The sequence below is a fragment of the Pleurodeles waltl genome, chromosome 6, assembly GCF_031143425.1.
Source record: "Pleurodeles waltl isolate 20211129_DDA chromosome 6, aPleWal1.hap1.20221129, whole genome shotgun sequence".
NCBI lineage: Eukaryota > Metazoa > Chordata > Amphibia > Caudata > Salamandridae > Pleurodeles > Pleurodeles waltl.
Genome location: NC_090445.1, coordinates 1,161,801,989 through 1,161,821,500, shown reverse-complemented (window position 1 = coordinate 1,161,821,500; position 19,512 = coordinate 1,161,801,989). Strand labels below are relative to the sequence as shown.

The window sequence follows — 19,512 nt, the reverse complement described above, 5'->3', positions numbered from 1 at the left end:
CAGTCTGACCAGGCTAACTTGATGAGGTGTGAAGTGGCCTGGGCTGAACACAAAAGAAGTGCCTGGGGGAGGAGAACTGCCTCAGAAAATGGTGAAACAGGATGGGGGAGAGCAGCCATCGTGAGTCAAGCTGGCTTACATTGACCGCGACATGGCCTGACTTGCAAGTTCGTCCCCCTGAAAAGTCACGGAGCTCCAGACTTCTAGGATTTCACCCGGGGCTTGTGGAAAGGCAATCTGACAATGTCATCTCGAAATCTGCTTGAGTGGAGGGTCATCCGACGTCAGAGAGTAAAAGCTCCAAAAATGTTTCTACGTCCGAATGTAAAAAGTTGAATGGGGCTTCCCATGCAGCATACCAGAAAGGGTCTCCAGGGAGGTCGGTTCAATTTCAAATTCATCCAGGACAAAGATTTCCGTCATGAAAAATTGTTTAAGTCTGAAGGTAGAATTCTTCACTGAGGTCTCCTGCGACACGTATCCAAAGAGGGCTCCTGGGAGGTCGGATCCGAGGTGCGACTTCATCCAGGTGAAGAAAATCTTCAGAAAAAGACTAAGGCCCATATCTATACTTTATTGCGCTGCATTTGCGTAAATTTTTTACGCAAAAGCAGCGCCAACTTACAAAATACAATTGTATTTTGTATGTTTGCGTCACTTTTGCATCAAAAAGTGACGCAAATGCAGCGCATAAAAAGTATAAATATGGGCCTAAGTCTGAAGGTGAAACTTTGACCGAGGCCTCCGGCTCACTGTAGCCAAGCAGGGCTCCATCGCAGTCAGCCTCAAATTTTGACTTTGCCCCTCTCGAGTGCAACCAGATGTTCAGATTGGAGCTTTTAGTTTCTATGAGCTAAAAAACATTTAGGCCCTCATTCCAACCCTGGCGGTCTCTGACCGCCAGGGCGGAGGGCAGCGGAAGCACCGCCAACAGGCAGGCGGGGCTTCCAGGGCTATTCTGACCGTGGCGGTAAAGCCGCGGTCAGAAAAGGGGAACCAGCAGTTTCCCGCCGGTTTTCCCCAGGCCCAGGGAATCCTCCATGGCGGCGCTGCTTGCAGCGCCGCCATGGGGATTCCGACCCCCTTCCCGCCAGCCTGTTTCTGGCGGTTTTCACCGCCAGAACCAGGATGGCGGGAACGGGTGTCGTGGGGCCCCTGGGGGCCCCTGCACTGCCCATGCCACTGGCATGGGCAGTGCAGGGGCCCCCTAACAGGGCCCCATACAGATTTTCACTGTCTGCTTTGCAGACAGTGACAATCGCGATGGGTGCCACTGCACCCGTCGCACCCCTGCAACTCCGCCGGCTCCATTCGGAGCCAGCTTCCTTGTTGCAGGGTCTTTCCTGCCTTAATCTTTAAAAGTGTATAACTCTGGTTCCCTTAAGTGGATTTTTGTTGTTTTGGTTTCATTTTAAAGATAAACATTTAATCTATTTTATAAATTGGTGTTGGATCTTTAATGTGTTTTATGTTTTACTTATTTACTGTTTGTTTGTTTTTAAATGCTTTACACACTTGTCTCTTAAGTTAAGCGTAACTGCTCGTTGTTAACCTACTAAGGGTTGAGCTGGGATTAATTTATTGAGACCTAACTGTACCTAGTGGTGGTTAGTGGCATACTGCTAAGTATAGGCACTTACCTGCCTTTGGTAATAATCCACTTTCCAACAATTACCTACTCCTGATTCAGTGACTTTTCTTTCTATTCTTATGTTTGGCCAGCAGTGGGAGCACTTTGATTTCACACATTTGTTGAGTGGGTGAAAGTATCCTTGCACTGCTAATGGGGGAACCACTCTTTAGGTCTCAGCTACAGGTAGCATTAGCTGTCTGATTTCGAAAGACCTATTGCGAGCAATGCGAGTGCTTAAATTGGACTGTGTGGCAGTACACTGCTTGGCTTGCTTGCACAGGTATGTGTCATCACGGCCAGTAACTTTGGTGGATTTTTTCGTTTTTTTCAATTTTGTCAACAACCAATATATTTGTTTACGATGCTGTTTAGCATCAGCATAACAATGTGAAAGCAGAAAAGTCGGCCAATGCCTCTTCAGGGCGAGACCTTTTAGCTTTGCAAATGTTTGTTTACCTTGACGGTTCTAAACAGCATTAAAGGGGAGCGCACGCCACATCTCCCCCCCCCAACCCCCCCCCCCCTTGTAACCGCAGCTTTTGCTCTCTCCGACGTCCTCCTTATTTCACCTGGTTATACCTTTCTCCGAAACCTTCCCTCTTTCTCTCATATTATCGCATTCATAATTCCCATGAGAGTTGCTCACCGACTCCCACCCTGTTCATACCCCTATCTCCTTACCCTTATACCACCCAGTCAGTTAATACTTGCACAGCTAATAGGAAACGGCAGATTTGCCTCCACTGTTCAGAAGACATTGGAGGGATCTGGTCTCAGCAGTCAGCAAAAGCTGAAGGCAATCTGTGGTGGTGTGTGATTAAAACATATCCAGATCAAGTAAGTCAGCGCCAGGACTGCCGTTTACTCTATTTCTGAGCATAGAAAAACCTATTTCTCTATATCAATCTGCGCTATTTCTGAAAGTAATGAAGGTGAGGTGGGAATTTGGCGGGGGCAGCTTGCACCCTCCTCTTATTGGTCACTGTAAAATTTCACAGCCCCTGTTTTGGCCGCTGCCACTGAGATGAACACTTTTTATTGTACACTCTAATCTTGTACACTTCAACATAGCTTTGTTTAAAATAGAAAGGGCCTTACCCTAAAGATGATGAAAATAGACGTTTTTCAAACTTGTTATTCCCGATCACACAAAGCTAATTAAGCAAGAATTAAATCAAAAACCGATTGACTGACTTAACTAACAGAATTAAATATGTTTTTCGATTTCTGTCCTTTTGAACTCAAACGCGCATGTAGGTTTGTATAAGATAGTTCTTGATAGATAAATAAGTCAAAAGTTCCAAGAGTGTAATGTAAAATGTAACATGCTCTGGAGCGTGTTTTTATTTGGCTGAAGTGATGAACTTAGGGTATGAAATGTTTCCTGTCGGATATATTGCACTTAGTCCAGGTTCCAGGAAGGCCTTTCTTCCCTACTGAAGTGGGAGGGCCCACACCAGACTTTCTCCCATACAGTTAGTGCCCCTACAAGCATCCTCCCTCAGACGAATCTTCATACAGAGGGATCTGCTGTGTATGTGGATTTATTGTATTTGCAAAATATTTCCCTGGTAAAAAATCCAAAGCTCAATGCTGTCCAAAATTATTGTGGCCATCCTAAGTCCTACCTTCCACTGGTTTAGTGTCAGGCCCTCCTTTTGGGGTTATTCAACCTCTTTAGTGCTAGGCCCTCATTGTGTTGTTATAGAGTTTAATAGCGCTAAGTTACACAGATCGGACACATTTTGGTGCTTTACGATCACAGTAATTTCTAAGGGAATCTTTGATTTTTCCCACTGGTGTAAATAACTGGACTCTTGGGCAACTAGTGAATAGTTTATAACTCTGCCAATTGGTTAATTCACTAAACCTTTCCTGTTCTTTCTTTACATTCCCATGTATACCAGGTCAAATGTGATCCTCACCTCCGCTGCACCATTTCACTTCCTCTTCCCTCTTTGCAAGACCGATTGGGTTTCCCAATGCTTGTTGATTCAGTTGGGGCCTGATGGCTGCACTACTACGTTACTATTTTATTCCAGTTACCCCACTCTTGCACACTCACATACACCACAGGCACAAGGGGCTGTATCATGATCCTAATCTTAGCACTAGACCGATGCAGAAGGGTCTGTGCATTTCTTTTTTCCACTGCACTGCATACATTCATTCAAACGACCTCCCGGTTTGTGTATGTGTTCTTGACTGCAGAGCTTACAGACATGAGCAATTAATTTTCTGTTTGCAGCCCATGCACTAAGATAGAGATTTTTGAGGAAATGTATGCGCTAAAGACAAGGAAAAATAAACGTGGAGACCCCTTCAGCACCAACCCAGTGCCGAGAATGGGACCATGGTATTATGAACATGTGAGTTGGCTCAGTGTATAGATCAGCATCTTTTTTTTTGTATGTGTTTTGCAGTGTCTGAAGTTCTTACATATAACTCAGAATTTCTCCAAGCTAATGCCTGGGGCCCAGTCATGATCCCATTCTTTGTGCTGCGCAAGCACATAACATGTCTGCACATTTATTTGTTTTATCTACAAAACACAGTTCAACTTACAAAATCTCCCAGTTAGTGCATGTGCTGCTAACAGCAGACCTTGGAAATATGAAGGGGCAGTTACTGCTCTGTATTTTTAGAATTATTATGATTACTGAATTTGGGGAAAAAACACAAACATACCTCTTCTGCAGAGCTGCAGCACAGAGATCGGGATCATGATACATACCATGAACTTCAAAGAGCACAAGTAGGAAACAGTTTTCTAGGTGTGCCAACTCACTAAGTGACACAGTGTGATACATGATATCAGTTCCCTTCATATGGTCGCTTGGTGAAGAGCCGATATTATAGAATAGCACAAAATATGAGCTGGAAAACCTCTTCACAGAGTCGGTTTCCAGTTGTATTTGGAGGCCCTGCACCCTGCATAGCCAATATTTATTGCAGGATGAACAACCTCCACAAGACAACTGTGGCAGGTTTAACACCTTTTTTCCTTCTTTAGTGGAAGTGTTGGGGTGCAGGAGAAGTTACCCAGGCTGTGTTCAGCAGTAAACATCGCTCACTGAAAGACCCCGTCCACTCCTTGCACATTGTAACTTCTTTTTTTAAATTGTCAGATGTGGTTTCCGGATTGCTTTCTGTTAGAAATGGGGTCTGTAGTTGGCAGTGGTTTGCACCTTTTCTAAGTAGGGACCCTCACTGTAGTCAGGGTAAGGGAGCCACACAGCTAAGAAAACTCCTGCTCACCCCCTTGGCAGCTTGGCACAAGCATTCAGGCTTATCTCAGAGGCAATATTTAAAGTATTTGTATATACACACACACGCACACACACAGTAACACCTTGAAAACACCATAAAAGTACTCCACACCAGTTTAGAAAAATAGCCAATATTTATCTGAATAAAACAAGACCAAAATGACAAGAATCCAACATACAGAAGCAAAGATACACATTTTCAACGATTACATTTTAGTATAGTGCTTATAAACACAATAGCTTCAACTGGGGCTATTACAACATTGTTGACAGAGTTGTTCCCAGCAGTCCGATGCCACTCGCAAGGGAGTGTGGGCTGGTCACAGAGTCACATAGACCTCCAGGTACAGTACCATTGAATACAAAGAAACAAATATGTTGAAGGCAGTCGGGGAGGTGATGCATCACTGGAGTCGGGGAGGTGAGGCATCACTGGAGCCGGTGTGACATTGGTTCCTTACTGCTACCAGGGAGGTGAGGCATTAGTTCCTTACTGCAAGGCAGGGGAAGGGATGCTTCAGCTCTGTATGGTTGCAGAGGAGGTGAAGCGGCGTCAGTGGCTAGACGTTGGTTCCTTATGACCCGGCGGGGTCAATGAATCCAGCAAGTCAAGATGGAAGGCGTTGACTTCGCTGTGTCATGATCACCCCATGGGGCCGATCTGCAGTGGAGTCAGAGTCGAGTGTCCCAGACGTCGAGGACACAGCACTCAGGACTCATGCTGTGGCAGGACTTTTGAGATGTTGCAGCAGCGCTGGGTCTGCAGCGTTGGTCGCAGTCATTGCACTCAGGGGAGACCAGGGATCCGGTGAAGGCAGTGGCGCAAAGTCAGACATAGGCGCTTGTTCTAATGTCGCTCTGTAGTCGATGTACTTGGTTTCTTCTTGATTTCACCAGAACTCACTTCCAAGGGCCCAGAGAGTGGATTTGGCACCACTTGGCAAGTCAGGTCTCTCAACAAGAAAGCCCAGGAGCTGTCAGATGAAGTATTTGATGTCCCTGAGACTTCACATCAGGAGACAAGCTCAGTCCAAGCTCTTGGAGAAGCTTGGAAAGCAGGATGTAGAAAGCAAAGTCAAGTCATTTTACTCCAAGGGAAGACATACCAGACCAGCATAGTAAAGCAACAGGCAGAATGGCAGGTCTACTCTTCTCCCTGGCAGAATGTCCTCCATCCCAAAGTATTCTGAAGTTGTGGGGTTAGCAGTCCAATACTTATACTCATTTCTGCCTTTGAAGTAGGAAAACTTAAAAGGAAAGTCTTTGTAATGCACAAGACCCTGTCCTTTCCTGTCCTGGTCCCAGACACTCTCCAGGGGGTTGTAGACTGCTTTATGTAAGGACAGGCACAGCCCTATACAGGTGCAAGTGTCAGCTCCTCCCACCACTCTAGTCTAGGAAGACCCATCTGGAAATGACATGATCAACCAATGGAGCATTGGCCACTTTGCAATGTAGCTGGCTCTGTGCTGGCAAATGCGTATGTGAATTTTTTGGATTGTTTTACCAATATAAATCAAATTACATGATCTATTGCTAATGCTGATGCCAATGCTCTATTGGTTGATAATTTCATCATAGCAGGGTATACGGAAGATGATCTTTGCTGCCAAGTCATTGAGGTGATCAAGCTACCACCAAGGGGAGCTGACATTGCAGCATTGCTTAACAAGGAAGAATTGTGTTGGATTCTATGTGTCAACAGCTTGCAAACTGGCCTTAATCGAATGGAAGACTGGACTGCTTTGGCAGAAATGCGTGCTGTATTGGACTGCATCAATGTAATCACATGCTTCCATTTTTATATACAATGTTCTCACATTCTGGGCAAGCACATTTTGTTGCGTAAGGGTTCTCCTTGACATAGGTCTTTTGTTGGTCACATATTGTGATCAGTACTAATTTTTGGTTGACGTTGAAGGAGACAGCGGTCCTATTTACATGATGTAAATACTCTTATGCAATTTCTCATAATTATGGAACTTGAGGGTTGGACATACTGCACTATGTGATTGGTATGTGTTCTCTCTGTTTCATCTTTCCTTTAATTCTATCTTATTATCTTACTCATGGTTTGATACTTTGCTATATTGATATGTACGTCTTTCTTCTATTTTTCTGGAATAGCATCAGTGATAGATATCCGGGCATTTTGTTTTCTACCTTTCTTTTGTGGTGTTAGATATTAGGGACACCTCTACCGTTGAGACTGGCTATATTACTTATACTCAGTGTGGTTTGCATTAGTCCCCGAGTACACATAACATGGCGCTTAGCTCTCTATTATCCATATTTTTTCTAGTTCTTCATTTATGTCTCTCATCTATGAGGTATGGAGTACACATTTATTTTAGCTGGGCTACACGAATAGGAACCATTGTAATTTCCTAGTAGATGTCTTTTTTACATTCGGTAGGCCATTACCATTGTGCCATTGATTGGCATTCTAGCCTAATTTAGCATGGTAATTACAGGTCGTTGAGTGCACGGAATTTGGCACATAGGTCCAAGACATGGATATGGCTGTCCGTCATTTATGTCCTTTATCCAATTGTTACCAATTGATACTGAGCATATTTAACATTGCGCCAGTTCCCTTTAGTTCCTTGTTTGTGTTACTCCACCTCTATTTTGGGTTTGCGTTCACTCATTTGAACATTCTTGTACATGCTTCCCTGCACTATAGCATACCATGCTTGACTGGTGAGTGCCTGGCACTGTGCAGATGCATACTGGTGAATGTGTCAGTTACCGATACTTAGCGTTTTTTTGTCCCTTTTTTAAGAACATTTATATTGACTGCTTCTATGGTGGTATCGACACCTGGCTGATGCTTACGGGGCAACTATTTTGTACTCCCACCATGTTTAGATTCTTTGTGCTTTATTGATCATGAGCAGATATGGATGTGCCCTTCGAATTTGAAACTAGTTATTGTTGAATGCGAAATATATTATCTTATTGCCGTTCCAAACACTGTGGTTTTCATCAGGGTTCTCTATTGTTTATGCAGATGACTGTTTCCTAAGTCTTACATTTAGGACATCACAACAAGGTAGGGTTTATGAATGTGTGACTAGTGACCCTTTCCTGACTGATGATCTTGGTTGAGGTGATTTATCTCATAATTTCACGGCTCTCACTTTGCATGGTCCTAGGTGTAACTGTGGTGTTGTTTTTAATTCTTTATTTGTGCACCCCAATGTATTTTGGATACTTACTGGTTGGTGCTGCTAATTCATTGGACACATGTTATCAGAAATGGCACTGACACTCTGTGGATGTCTCTCTTCTCATACCACTTTCATGTTGGCACTGCTTCTTGGTACCTTCTACTCCAGTATGTTCTCCCTTGTGCTTTTTGTGGGAACTAGACTTTTTTATAAAGCTTACCTTGCTTTACCAATTAATTTCTTGTTATCCTTCTCCTTCTCCTCTCAGTTTTTTTTCAGCAAATTCTCCGGCATTTATTTCCAGTCCTGATGATGGTCCCATGCAAATTTGGTTAAGGGACCGAAACGTCGACGAATAAATATACCTTAACTCCTTTACTTATTGATGATTGGTTCTTTGAGTAATGGTACATTACTGTATTGCCACAAAAATAGTACATTTCTTGTGTTGGCTTCAATTGCCTGGGACAAGTAATTGATGAATAACTGTCTTCAAATAATTGCATATTGATGATGGCTTCCTTGAATAAGTAATGTTGTTTCGGTGATTAGATACAGAAATATCACGTTCCTTTATGTTGTTTTTTTATTGCGTAAGACAAATAATTGCATTATAAAAGTGTGGTATTTTGTAAGAATTTTTGCTTCGTACTTATATATGGACATAACTATGTATTAGTTAAACAATTTGGGTCCAAAGTTGTACCAGTTCTCAGGAGTTGCTGAGAAGTACCCCCTTCACTTTACATTCCATTCCTGGTATGAAATGTGCCTGCATATTTTATCTACATCTTACTAGTCTCACAATAGATATGACACTCAAAGATAAACCAATCACCAATACAATTTAGACAGAGAGCATTTGCACTTTAGTACTTTGCCAGCAGTGGAAAAGTGCCCAGAGTCCAAAAAAACAAAATTCAGCACAGGATCAAAACAGGAGGTCAGAAGCCAAAAAGACAGGGGAAATATAGCAGAAAGGGCCATTTACAACACTTTTTAATGTGTGCTATCTGCATTTAATGCATTAACTCTGAGAAACTCAGAGTTAGTTGAATGACCTTTGGACACTATAAATTGCAGTATGACACATCCACACAGATTCCCACTCACAGGCATGAAGTTCATAGCTGACAAGCAAGTGCAGTCTTCCATTCCCCACAGAACAGATCCAGGAGGGCAGACAAGTACAAGTTTTCAATGAACACAGAACATGTACAGTTAGGCGTGAGTGGCATGTAGGTTACAGACAGTTGTCTGGAGCTAGTGCCTAAGTCAATGGGAGAAATGTATAGGTGGAGAAGTGAGTGAAATTCGAGTTCTTATACCATTCTCTTAGGTGATATTCTATGTTAACATCCTAAAAGTCTTACTTCGGTCACTCAGAGACCTGTTGCATCTTTTGTTTCTATTATTTTCTGTGTATTAAGGAGTGGGCATTACCTAGTAGTTGGAGTAGCCCAGCCACACCTTAAGTGACTTTGCTCCACACAGGCACACAGGCTCCAACCTCTTTCAAAAGGTTTGAATGTTCAAGCTTACCAGCGCTGTGCAAACCCAGCCTCAGGGCTGCCCCCCCCCCTTCGAAATGTTGAAGGCTGCTATTGATTTTAAACATTCCAAATGTTATTCAAAGAGCAGTAAATTCTGCCTAGGCTCAAACATGTGTAGTCAATTGAAGAAAGAGAATGGGAAAGAGAGATGAGACTGTTCGTTCTCTCTCTGACTTGACCCCAGAATAAAGAACCTAAGGAGGGCATGGTAGGTTGTCTTCAGAGAGACGAGCATACATTTCTTCCTCGGAAGAGATGCACGTAGACCCCCTATTGGCACATGAAAAAAGAACAAGCTGATTTAAAACGAGCAATCTCCTTCATCATAAAATATACTACTGACCTAGAACAGAAGTTCATTAAAATGTCCTGGACGAGTTTCAACTGTTTTTAAATGACAAAAGCGTTTCCACCTGGTCACGATGTACTTTACATTTCCAAAGAAGTCAACAGTTTTGACTTCGGCCTGTTTAATGTCAGTGTGATAACATCACCAAATTATTCATTTTAATAAGGTCACCCAATGTTTATGCTGATTTAGGTTAGCCTTCTGATGTCTGGCTTTGATTTGTATTACATGATATACTTTGTAAAGAAGACAACTCATTTGTGTTTTGCGTTGTAATAAAAAATAAATTTAAAAAAACACAACCACGCATTTCACCGTTGACATCTCCCAGTATTTATTGTATAGTGATAAAATAACAATGCTCGATGCCCTCCTAACCTCAAATCATCAGTGAACAAGGAACACTTCCTCAAACCTTTTAGTGTCGACAAATACTATGCTGATGAATGGATGCGTCAATGCATTGCAGTGTTATTTTGGAACTTGGATGGCTGGATGATGGAGCACGTGAGGGTGAGTGAAGAAGGTGTAGATGAATAGACTAAGGACTGTGAACATGAACATGGATGAAGAAGATATATAGAGTGGACGGAGAGATGGCGTTTGAGATGAATTAATAGGGGTTGGTTGAGTGAGTGGAGAGTATTGGTGTGAATGAAGGTATAGATGGTGGATGGTTGCACAGTGTTCAGATGACTGAAGAAGGTGTGGATGTTCAGATGGACTTAGAGTGCGGTGATGAACGAAAAACGTATATATGGTTAAATCGATAGATGGATGGGAAAAGAGGGTGTGGGTGGGTCTAAATAAGTGGATGGGTGATTGAATGGATCTGGGAGAGTGGATGGATGGATGGATGGATGGATGGATGGATTGACCTTGGTATGGACATGGATTGATGGAAAAATGGGTGACTGGATTAATGAATGGCTCTTAGTGATAGCACAGATGGATGGATGGATGGAGGGAAGGACGGACAGAAAGATATGAACAATCACTTGATTTTTACTGTTCACATTCTGAGCAATGTAGTGTTAATTTCTCTGCTGAGCATCAGGATTACATGAGCTAAGCTTGCTGTATTTGCCAGAAGTGAAGGGGAGCTTGCTTGGGCTTTGCTACTGGTGCTACCTGTATAGGTGCCATGAAGCCCAGGGAGAGACACTAAAGGTAGTTGGAACCTCTTAGAGGTATTCAGACACTCACTGTACCCCCTAGGCTTCCACTGGTACAATTCAAGCGACTGTCTGCCAAGCCCTGGATCCTGTCAGAGGTAAGGTAATACATAATATGCTACCACATCATTATAGAGGTTATTTTATGACACAAGACATGTAGACCACTTCCCGTCCTGTAAAAGGCTCCTATCCTCAGTTCAGCAGCCTTATCAAATGCATTAGATAAGAAGGTCGCATTAGTTAAGAGCCTGTCAGCGTGTTAAGGCCAGAAAACATGTTTAAAAAAATCTCAAACCGTCAAAGAGGAAGTGAAAGTCTATAACAGACTGCATTGTGCTAAAAATATTACTTATTGCACTGGCTTCGAGAATTATTTTCTGGTAGCCAGTCTAGCTCCCTTGAATGTCTTCCTGAGATAGGGTGACAACCTATCCGCTAATTACATGGACTGTCTGTAAATTGAGCCTAATGTCCACTATTTTGTGATAGTAGTGTACTCCGTTGTGTGTGTTGGTGCACTAGGCTATTTGTGGTCTACTTTACTCGATGGGTGATGGTGCACTCTGCCACAAGTCTCGGTGCATGATTTTGAGAGCGATGATGCAGTGTGCCTCAGGTTCTAGTTAAATGTGCTGTGGGTGATGGAGCGCTGCTCTGTGAGTGACTTGTGGAGTCCACGCTTTATGTGGGGCTGAACAATGTCGTTGCTAGAAGTATAAAATGCAATGGCTAATGGTACACCGACCAGAGCACATGGTGGTGCACTGTTTGGCATATCTCTGATATGATGATCAGGGATTGTATGTGTGGGACTTTTCAAATTGTTGTCTATGCTCCTTTACTCTCTCAATACTGTATTTAAGTTTGATAGTGTAATTTTTCAAGCATCGTTCTTGGCAAATCTACTATATTCTACACTTACGCAAAGGGTCCTTGGTATATTCATACAAACACACACACACAGTGGCGTAACTAAAGTTGGGAGGGGGGCTGCAAAGTACCAAGAGGAGGGGTTGGACCTAGTCAGGGGCCTACTGCCCCTGCACAGTATACTGTGCTGAGGGCCTCGTGGATAGGGTGAACAGACATAAAAGTAGGACTAAAGCCCTTAGTCTCACTTTTATATCTGACCTGTCCTGTAAATGTGTGTGTGTAAATATGTACACACAGAGGAGCAGGCAGCAGCAGACAGGCAGAAACCAATAAATTACTTTGTCAATTATTTAAAACTCAAGAGCTGCATGTGAAAGGAGAGCATGCCTTTCACTTCTGCATCGCAGGTTGACCTCACCTTTACCCCAAAAACCGGGACATTTATTTAAAATGAACAAAAGCGTCGGGACACCGGGACACTCCTCTGAAAACCGGGACTGCCCAGGGAAATCCAGGAGGTCTGGTCACCCTACCATGGACCTTGGGGGTCCACCCTCAACTGGGGCTACGGGGCCTCTTTTACGCCACTGCGCGCGGGCGCACACACACACACACACAAACACTCTCTGTAAGTGCTTTAACCACTTATTCTACATTTCTCTCCCTCTCTTAACTATTACTTCCTATTAGCTTCAAATCCTTGTTGATGAACAGAGCGCTGCCTCTAGTATTGTCGACTGCACAACAACTATCACTTATGCCGGACGTCAAATTGTACAAATACCCAGTAGTGTTTTTTTAATTTGTGAATAAGTCCAGTTACATATCATGCTCAATAGGGCGTGCACTATACACACAAAAGAACAAAAATCTACTTTGACTTGTACTTGTTTTCTGCACTCTGTTACTGTTATTTTATTGCCTGCCTTACACCCATGTGTCATAAAATTGACCTTATGCCAAGATTTTTTGTCCAAAATGTCAATCCTCTGTCTTGAATATTTACAGCCCCTGTCCGGAATTTGCCGCTGTGGCTGGTGACGACCCTAAGCGAAGCACCATCTACCCTGAGATGAATATAAATCATGGAGGGATTTAGCACAGAATACTGATGACTGACTTTCCCGATTGTATGCTCCCTCGCCCTTTATTAGTACTCCTGCTTAACGCCTATCAATTTCTCAGTTTACATTGCACATAGCCTCCCTTAGTCTCCAGATAGGTTCAGAGTCCGTTGAATAAGCGCTTTCCGTGTCGGCGGTGCACTCACCCTTCTTGCCCCAGAAGTGTTACCCAAAAACGCAAAGGAGACTGACGCTGGAAGGCGCGACACCCATGGCTGCTAACAGCTTGTTACGTTACGCTACGCTGCTTTGTTTTTATGTGGCACACTATTGCTATTACCATGTCCTCGTGGCGCTACCTATCGTATTAGCTTTTCAGCCATAGTACTTCCCAATCAGGTTCTCGCTGCCTTGGTGAACCACTGCGTCTAGCTGTAAACCTCAATCCCGGAGTGTTCAAGTTAATATTTTGCAATTACCAAGAAGGGTGACGAGGAAGAGGTGCGGGTGAGGGAGAAACAACACAAGGGAGAGACATGGTCCAGAGACTAAGGTACAATGAGAGAACAAGTAGGTTTGTGTTCAGTTCCCAAAGTCCACACGTTACCACTTTATGTGACTGCTCAAATTATGTTTGTCAATGTGCCTCGATTCCCTTGCCAGCCCAAAACGGAGCGCCTTGAAGCGATCGAATGGAGAGTTTATGGAGAGATTATGCTGTACTGGAACATCCACTCAAAAGTTCTTGATCTTAAAACTACCAGACGACTGAGATGACTTTATAAGTGAAACCCCTATGAAGCTGTTAATTTTCATAATTTTCCTTCATTTAACGCCCAAGTAATATGTAATAAAGTTTACATAGCGCTGCACTCGATCGCAGATATTAGATATGTTAAATTGAGGCAAGTCGGCTTTCAGCCAGCAGTGGCCAAAGCCAGAAGCGCGCAGTTGCTTTTAAAAGTTTCCTGCCCCAGGCATACTGCTTCGCCCACACTCGCTCCCTCGCCTCTGACAGACGGAATTTACCCCTAAAACGTGTTTCTTAGTGCTTAAATGTGTAGGTACTATTCAGTACTGAGTACCGGCGCCTTTTTAATTTGAAAGAGAGAGAACATGCGCTTCTTTGCAGGGATGGAATACTTTATTGGGAGAGTGCCGACACTTCTCAGGAGCAAAAAGGTATCCTGAAGCAGAGTGCATGCATTTTTTCCACATTTACATCCTAGCTTGATTGCATGACGCACCTTATGACCCTGTACAAGAGGAGAAGTGTGTACGAACTCAGTGATCTTCATTTCTCAAGTGTAAACTAAGGGGGCTCAGGTGTTTCCCTAGCAAGACATGACGCAATGTAAATAACCATGTACACGAAAAGGTAGCGCAGAGTTGATGAAGCATGTTTAGTAACTACACGTAATTTCCGTTCTCACCTTCCATGGTGCAGCTGAAGCTCAGCAGGGCTCCCTGCAGTCCACCCTTTAGTTTATGTAGCTCTCTGTGTCCAGCGCTCTCTCCTGCGATCTGTGTATCCGGGACAAAGGTGGATTGTGTGGCAGTTGCGTACACCACACCGTCACCAGAGTTTAAGGGACTTACTGCGGCTCTCGCACGTCCGACGGCCCATGTAGCCACGCAAGTTGTTCTGATCTATCATCTGACAATGTAACGGCGTCCCGGCATGGCACTGGAACATATTGCCCAAGCGGTTAAACGTGATGCAGGACCTTGTAAAGTATGCTTTGTTGCTATCACTGATAGAGAACTGCTGCGTGATGTAACCTCCATGGAAAACACCGGACTACATCCTGCAAGGGAGAGTGATCTGTTGTAACCTACAACTATTTTGGTAAATGGAGTTGCTGTCCCTCTGTTTTCATACCAGTAAACATATCTTGTCAGAAAACGGCTGTATTTCTTTCTGGTGGCTTCCTTTTTGTATTCACCGCTTCTAGAAATAAAATTAACGAGGCGTTGCAGCTGTTTGACTAAGACTTGTTCTTCATCTGGTCTTAAGTGGCCGTTGAAGAGTTTGGATAATAGGTTTCCTTAGACTGCGGCGCCCGGCAGGCAGCGTGGCTGAAGAGAGCCTCGCAGCTAGAATTCAAGTGATAGCTTCAGTCCAACCCTCCCGCGCGTTCTTTGAGAAAGAATCGTCTCAGTCTTCCTGCCTGCCTTGTTTTGTTTCCTCTAGCTTTTGAGTCAGAGCCTCCCCGTGACAGCTCCTGCTGCAGCTGCAACGCGAAAAGTATCCACTTTACTTCTGTCAGTGCAAGGGATTGCATCTCCCACCTCCGTCTTCTGTTGCCATGGTTACTGGTGATGCGCTGACTGGACCGCAATGAAGGGGCTGCAGAAATACATGCAGGGCATGTCGTTAATCAGTAAATGGGGAAAGGTCAGCCAGAGACAGTAAAAGTAATCTTAAAGTGTCACCATCGTCCGTAATAGATCCTATTCGTCAACATATGTGCACTTGTCACTTTACAATGCTGATTTAAAGGCGCTGCTGAGGACTGTTTTTGAAATATAACTTTTCAGGTAATCAATCTGGGTTCAACTTCACATTTTAAAGTGGGAAATGAAAACCTTCCCATTTGAAATGTGAACCTTTCCAGCAGGCAGACCTCGAAAAATTATTACAGAACATTAAACTTCTGAATATGCATATATGTGTTTCTCAAACAAGGCTCTCCTCTTCTCTTGGTGGCAACAGCCCAGCTTCCATTCTATAGAAGGTGGCTCTAACAGTAACATTACTTTATGTACTTCAAAATGCAATTCACAAACCTTCAGAAAGAGATTTCCTGTCTTTCTTCACAGAGATCTGAATCTATAGATATCGGATTTAGTAGTCAATGTGGGAGGGACAAGAGGCGGTGCTGGAAAAATGGGGAATAGTTAGTACAAAATGGGCTTTGGAATTTTTTTTTGGCCAGATTATGACAATTTTAGCATTAAGGCTGTACTATCTAAAGCTGGGTGACCATTTGGGGGCCGCCTAATCTGGGTTGAAAATATGCCCTATTTGTCTATAAAGGAACTAGAGAGAAAAAGCACCGTCATGTTTGGCCTGTCGATAAGGGGCAGGAATAGTAGCAGGTTTGATCTGTATAATGTTCACAATCGCTCAGTTCAGCGCAACAAGGAGTCTCCTACATTACAATTACTTGCAAAGCATCTTTCCATCAGACCAGCTAGTACTCCATTTATAATCTTCGGTGATTTTAATACTACCTGTGAGCCACTTGATGGCCTAGAGTCAGCAATTGTTCTTGAAGATAAGGCTAGCGGTATACCCTTGCTGGAATGTTAGCCCTTATCGTCATGGCCAGTCTCTGGTACTCAGCTATTATCAATAACTTTGAATCGTGGCATGAGGGCATGTAATGGGAAAGTCAAGTTATATACATTGTGCCCATACTTTTCACACGTGAGATATTATAAAAATAATTGACTGTGTAAATGTGAAATTGTAAACAGATCTGATAGTGATCATAATCCTTTTAGACTTAAAATGGATGGAAATCTGTTTGAAAATTTCATTTCACCAGGAGCCAGGTCACAGACCCTTATATCATTAAGCAACAATATTCATTTATTAAGTGGTCCAAACATTGTCTTAATACCAAAACCTTAATTGAAATCTTTGACACCTTAAGTGCTATTTTTAAACCATTATCCGAGCAACCGTTTGACAGATCTTTGATGTTTGGCCACCATGGGAAAGTTTCCAATTCCTTAGACCAGCTTTGCACTAAAGACCTAAGTTACAAAAAGGGCCCTCCCCAGCAGACATTGACATAGTTTAATAAGGAATGCCACCAGGAGTAAGGGAAATTAATCAAATTGGTTAAAATGGATTCCTGTGAGGCAATCTCTTTTCCCTGAGCACACTATAAATGCATTATTGCATCCACAAAACAGGATTGGATAGACTGTAACTGGTTAACACTAAGTGCTACTGCGGGAGAAAATGATTCTCAGACATTTTGGTACAGTTTCTTAGATGGCAATGCTAGTGCTTTTACCCCTCTAGAGATCATAAACCAACCACAACAATGGGTAAAGCACTTTGCTAATATTTATGCCCAAACTAATGCAGTGGCCATCAATAACAGGACTAATGCTGCCATGAGCCTGGCAGCCACTGCTGTAATTGCTCTATTTGCTTCACCCTCTCATAAACTCTTAGTGCTATCCAGACTATGAAACCTGGGAAATCTCTGGGTCCTGATAAAGTCCATGGTGATCTGTTTTGCTCTGAACCTCCTGTATGGGGACCATATATTAATGATTTGTCTAATGGGATATGCACAGGAGGGAAGATTCGTAGTCTTTGCGTGGTGCTTATTTCATACCAGTAAACAAAAGGAAGATAGGAGTGCTCCTAGCAATTATCATCCCATCAGCCTTATCAATAACCTTCAGAAGATCTTCTGTCACCAGGTTCTGGTTAGGCTTTTGGAATGGATAGATGAACCCTCCATTCTGTCCCCTTAACAGTCAGGGTTTTGTGCCAATGTGAGCATGTCAAATCAAACTTTTTGCTTTGACCTAATCATCTCAAAATGCTTTACCCTCTCCAACAGTAATCTTTATATGGCCTTTGTGGTGGACCTCAGGGCAGAACTTGTAGTCCACTTTAGCAACCTTGGGGATAGATCATGTGTTCTTAGACACCATGGTAAGATTACATGATAACACCTTTGCTCAAGTTATATGGGGATTGGATGGTGAACTGACCGACCATATATCAGTAGAGTGCAGGATGCGCGAAGGGCGTATGCTTGCACGATCAATATGTTCTTTGTATATAAAAATGTGGTGGAAGATTTATGTAACCCCCCACGCTTAGGAGGGGGCTCAATCCTGCACTGTATTTTGCGGATGACACCCTCCTGCTCACTCAAACCACATCTGGGCTACAAAAAATGTTGAACAAATGAATTGAATGCTGGACCATCATGGGTTGGAGGTGAATACCCCAAAGACCAAGATTATGGAATTCAGTCCCCATAAAGCCTGCAGAGGTGGGTTCTAAATGAAGGCTTCCACCCTCCAGGTGGCTGAGAAATATTTTTACTTTGGAATCAGAATTGATAAATCTAAGAAATGGAATTCCCAGTTACAAAAAAGCAAATGAATACTGATACATACTGCTTCTGCCATTGTTAAGAGGTTTAAGGCGTCCACCCCCAAATCTACCTCCCCAGTTACTGAAGTTTACAAGGCTAAAGTCCAGGCTGCTGCACCGTATGGGGCAGAAGTCTGGGGTTTGCAAATCCCCAAGGGATTTCATCAAAGGAAAATAGCTTCCTGAGAGCTTTATTAGCCTCCCTCAGGGTATCCCAATTGTCCTTTTATTGTTTGACACCGACCTAAAGAGGGTCAGTGACCTGACTGCGTTGAAACTCTTCTTATACTGGGCCAGACTGTGGTCTACTGTGGTCTGCTGCTACCTTTTATAGGGTAGGAGCAGAGGATGTGTTGAATTTGTCTAAGTCCAACTAACCACCATGGTTTCAACATGTTAAACTCTACCTTTATGACCTAGGTGTGCATTGGAATAATACTTCGCTAACTACCCCCAGCACTAGGACTATTATCAAAGATGCCTATTGGAATATTATTACCATTGTCCAACATGGTAAGGCCAAATGTGGGGGTAAGTTAGCTGATTTCATATTCTTCAAGCCCACGCCTGCTAAGGAACTGTACATGGACAAGATCCAACCTCCCCGGGATCACACATTGTTTTTTAGATTCAGATTGGGACCACTACTAATAAAAAAGGTTATATATAGATGGAAAGTCCATTGTATTAACTCACCAGTGTGTGTATTTTGTCATTGTAGGACTGAGGATGTTGAACATGTCCTATTTTTTATCTTGTGCATGACAGGTCAAGGCGGTTCTGGCTTAAATCACTCTGCATTTCTATAGGTGCCAGACAGAACAAGAAGGCCTATCATATTTTATGGTCTGACACTAGGCAGCTGCTGGTATTCAGCATAAGCTGATACTTTCACAGGATGTGGCTACTCACGAAGAGGGTGGGAGTATTGTTCTGAAAATGATTTTTGTTAATGTAAATGCTCTTTCTCTCTGTTTTATACCTATTTTTTGATTGACTGTGCAATAATGCAGGCGCTTTGTGTATTGTACTCTGCAACTTGCAACTTGCACTTATGTGTGCACTTCGGCTCATTTTATCAAACTATTTATTTTTGTCTAACTGTTCTTAGAATTTCCACTACTTTGTTAGATTTACCGCATGTTTTTAACTTTGATTGTTTCAAGGCAAAACTTTTATGTCACATATATTTATTAATTTGTTTGATGATTGATAACATTGTTTGCCTTGGCTAAACCAGAAACAAACAGTTTTGATGATGATACTACAAAATGGGAGAGGTT

At 43.0% G+C, this 19,512-nt stretch overlaps 1 protein-coding gene across 1 annotated transcript in view; it reads right to left on the bottom strand.

The window, feature by feature from the left end:
* NPFFR1 (neuropeptide FF receptor 1) overlaps positions 1-15,357 on the bottom strand; it is a 1,392,392-nt gene extending 1,377,035 nt beyond the window's left edge. The window contains exon 1 of the mRNA XM_069242489.1: positions 14,526-15,357. Coding sequence (XP_069098590.1) covers positions 14,526-14,532 — 7 coding nt within the window. The 5' untranslated portion in view covers positions 14,533-15,357. The remainder of the gene's footprint in view (positions 1-14,525) is intronic.
* Positions 15,358-19,512: the final 4,155 nt, after the last annotated feature.